At 52.3% G+C, this 3556-nt stretch overlaps 1 protein-coding gene across 1 annotated transcript in view; it reads left to right on the forward strand.

Moving 5' to 3' along the window:
- Nucleotide 1: 1 nt before the first annotated feature.
- The window catches only part of TUBGCP6 (tubulin gamma complex component 6), a gene marked incomplete at its 5' end in the record, with an annotated part of 31920 nt that continues 28365 nt past the window's right edge, over nucleotides 2-3556 (forward strand). Inside the window, 2 exons of the mRNA XM_006157611.2 lie at nucleotides 2-739; nucleotides 2415-2578. Coding sequence (XP_006157673.1) covers nucleotides 2-739; nucleotides 2415-2578 — 902 coding nt within the window. The remainder of the gene's footprint in view (nucleotides 740-2414; nucleotides 2579-3556) is intronic.

Below are 3556 nucleotides of genomic sequence, written 5' to 3' on the forward strand. Positions count from 1 at the left end.
GGCCAGCATCACGCGGCTGTTCGAGGACCTCTGCGAGGCCCTCCTGCCGCCAGCCCAGCCCCACCTGGGCCGGCGCGCTGCGAGCCGGCGGAGGGCCACGCGCAGGCTCAGGAGGGTGGCCTACGATGCTCTTTTCGCAAGTCTTTTCCGAGAGGAGATCCCGCAGCTGCAGCCTGGCCTGGCAAAGCTCCCAGTGAGGAACAAGATCCTCATGTTATCCTTCGACTTGAGAGTGGGCGGCCTGGGCCCCGAGGCGGACCGTTTGGAGGAGCTCGTGGGAGAGCTGGAAGAGGCCGCCCGCTGTCCGCTTGTGGAGGTGGCGTCTGTTCTGGACCTCCTGGTCCAGCTGGCGGGGACCGGACCCCCTCGAGTACTGCAGAGAAAACGGGACTACTTTCATAACAACAGGCACGTTGGAAGAAACGTTCCACACAGCGGCTACGATTGCTATAACCTGCGTGCGTTTGAGATGGACGTTCAGTCTCTGGTCACCAGAGAGGAGGATTTGTGTCACAGCTTGATCCAGGAGACCCTTCAGGTGATGGAGGCTGCTCCGGGCACCGGCCTCTCCACCTTCCGGCTCTTCTCATTTGGTGACCCTTGTGGTGACAGGTTTGAGAGAGACACCCGGGTCTCGCTCTTTGGTGCCCTTGTGCACAGCCGAACCTACGACATGGATGTCCGACTGGACCTGCCCCCAGTGTCGGGTAGCGCGGATCTCTCGGCACTGGCCATTAAGGTAGACAGTTTGTCCCCTGTACCCATACCCCACGGGTCTCTCAAGGTATTTGGGAAATGCTTTACTTGACCTTACTTTGATCAGGCTAAAGATTGCTGAAGTCGGGAACCAGCAGTTAGCGTAATGGCTATGTCTGGACTCCCATGTAGTCGACCGCGGTTCGCGTCCTGGACCCAGTGGCTTAAAACTCACGCCGGGTGCTTGTGCGGGCATGCCCAAGATCCCGAGAGGAGAATGGAGGAGAAGGGATTGCGGTGTGGCCATCCCCCCTGGGGGGTGATTTCTCGCTTTCTGTCTCTATGTCTCGCTCTGTCTGGTGAGCGCACGCGCCCTATAGCGAAAACCTCATAAAAAAAAAAAGGATTGCTGAAGTAACTCCATTTACTATCTAGAGCTATTTTAATTTAATTAAAAGCAAATAAAATTTTCGTTCCTTAATTGCACAAGCTGCATTTCAAGTGCTCAACACACTGATGTTGGAAAAAATGCTATTAATGTGGGACCAGCAGTTGGCATAATGGCTACAACGCTGGACTCCCATGTAGTCGACTGCTTTTCCAGTCCTGGACCCCGTGGCCTTCAACTCACGCTGGGCATGTGTTCGTGTGTGCCCAAGGTCCCGAGAGGAGAATGGAGGAGAAAGGATTGACCATTCCCCTGGGGTGTGATTTCTCACTTTCTTTCTCTCTCTGTCTTTCTGGTGAGCACACATGCCCTATAGCAAAAGAAAAAAAAAATAAGCCTGTACAAAAACAAAACAAAACAAAAATGTGTCATCCCAAACAATGCTAGGGCAGATGTCTTGGTGTGTATACATTTTTTCTGTGTCTAGTATGACTTATTTTTTCCACTTTTTTGCCATAGTGTGTGTGTGCACTCACTGGAGAGAGACAGAGAGATGGAAAGTGAGAAATTGCCCCCAGAGGAATGGCCATGCTGCAAACCTTTCTCCGTCATTCTCTTGGGATTTGGGGCTTGCATGCACAGGTGCTCAGCTTGATTTTCAAGCTGCCGGGATGGGGACACGAACTGTGGTTGGCCAGGTGGACCAACACCTTAGCCACCATGCCACATGCCAGCCCCGTGATGTGATTTTACTTATGTTGGATTCACCAAGATGGAATTTCCAGGACAGAAGCATTTTGTAAAAAGTTTCATTGTGGAACCAGCAGGTGGTGGTGGTGTGGTGGTTAAGGGGGCTGGACTCTCACATGGCCGACCGCGGTTCGAGTCCTGGACCTGGGAGCTTCCTTTCTCACTCTCTTTCTCACTCTGTCACTCTCTGGTCAAATTTAAATAAGTAAATAAGTAAAGTTAAAAAAAAGTAAATAAAACATGGGATGGGATGGAAGGCTGTCTTTCCATCTGTCTCTCACTAGTGGAAGAAATAGAAATGTTTCATTGTAAGTTATAACTGAAGTTTATGTGCTCTATGAAATTGGAAATTGGTAGCCTTAATTAATTCGTTTGTTTAATTTTTCAATGGTTCATTTAGGAGAAAACACTGTAGTACATGAGTGCTTGAAAAAGCTGAAGAGGCATTTGAGTAGGCCTTTCCTTCCAGTGAGAAAATGAAAGTATGTGGATAAAATTCCTGGAATTCTGACCACAGTTGTGTGAAATGCAGACACAAAGGAGGAAAAGGTTATGGTTTACTCTTTCCTGTGGCCTCTAGGTCCCTCGGAGTGTGGATCAGTGGGAAGACGAGGGATTCCAGTCAGCGTCCAACCTGACTCCTGAGTCTCAGTCTGAACCGAGTGTGACCCCGGATGTGGACTTGTGGGAAGCCGCCCTCACCTACGAGGCCAGCAAGCGGAGGTGCTGGGAGAGAGCTGGATGGTGAGTGAGCCTTTGCCTTTAAAGGCACTGCCCCAACCCTTGAGGGCATGGCCTACTCAGTGAGCCTAGGTGGCAGTTTCTAGAAGTAGCCGTGATGAGGTTTCGGTCAGGCTGGTGTACAGAATCACCTGAGGCCTGGGAACTAAGAGGGGAGGGACTTGCAGAAGGTCCGCACTGTGCGAGTAGCTTCTGCACCTCACTTTCCAGTCAGTGGCCACCAGGTCACGTCCTTCCTGCTGGGGCTCCTGGGCACGGGTGTCCTGGCAGGCCATGTACTGAGTGCCAGGAGGAAAGACTGCCTGGCCACAGGCTGCTGATGCAGGATCTGGGGTGAGCTCCTCCAGTCGAAGCTGCCTTCACCGGCTGTTCTAGCAGCTTGCTTCCCAGAGAGAGCGCCGTCAGTCCCTGGGCTCGCACTTAGGGCTGCTCAGGGTCTTTCCTCCTGGCATCTTTGGGAAACTACCAACAGGATCAGGAGACACGCACCCCAGTGTTTGGTTATAGAATCCTCTCTGCACAGCTGGTCCACTGATCCTTCTAAATGCATTTTGGGGAGCACTGAGTTAAAGAGTCAAGGCTGGCTTAGAGCTGAGTTCCTCTAGCACCTCCTGGAGAGTACGTGCTCAGGGACAGTTACACATTGCCTGTGTGTGCTGGGCACTGCCACTTGGGGACAGCTCTCCTGGCCATAGTCACATGCCCGCCTCCTCAAGGGACAGCCAGCTCCTGCTTCCCAGGCCAGTAGTGTGAGCAGTTGTCTTATCCACCAGTAATCTCGCACTAGGGCACTGGCCTTGTCTTTTCACAGATGGCCTTGTCTTTTCACAGATGGCCTTGCTGTCTGCCAGCCCCTCGTGTTTAAAAACTAACCTAGGGGCTGGCAGGTGACATGCGGGTTGGGGTGCCAGACTCCATCATGGTCAACTGTGGTTCAAGTCCCAGACCTGGTGGCTTGCTTTCTCCCTCTATCCCCTCTTC

Source organism: Tupaia chinensis, unplaced genomic scaffold (genome assembly GCF_000334495.1).
Source record: "Tupaia chinensis unplaced genomic scaffold, TupChi_1.0 Scaffold000548_1, whole genome shotgun sequence".
Taxonomy (NCBI): Eukaryota; Metazoa; Chordata; class Mammalia; order Scandentia; family Tupaiidae; genus Tupaia; species Tupaia belangeri.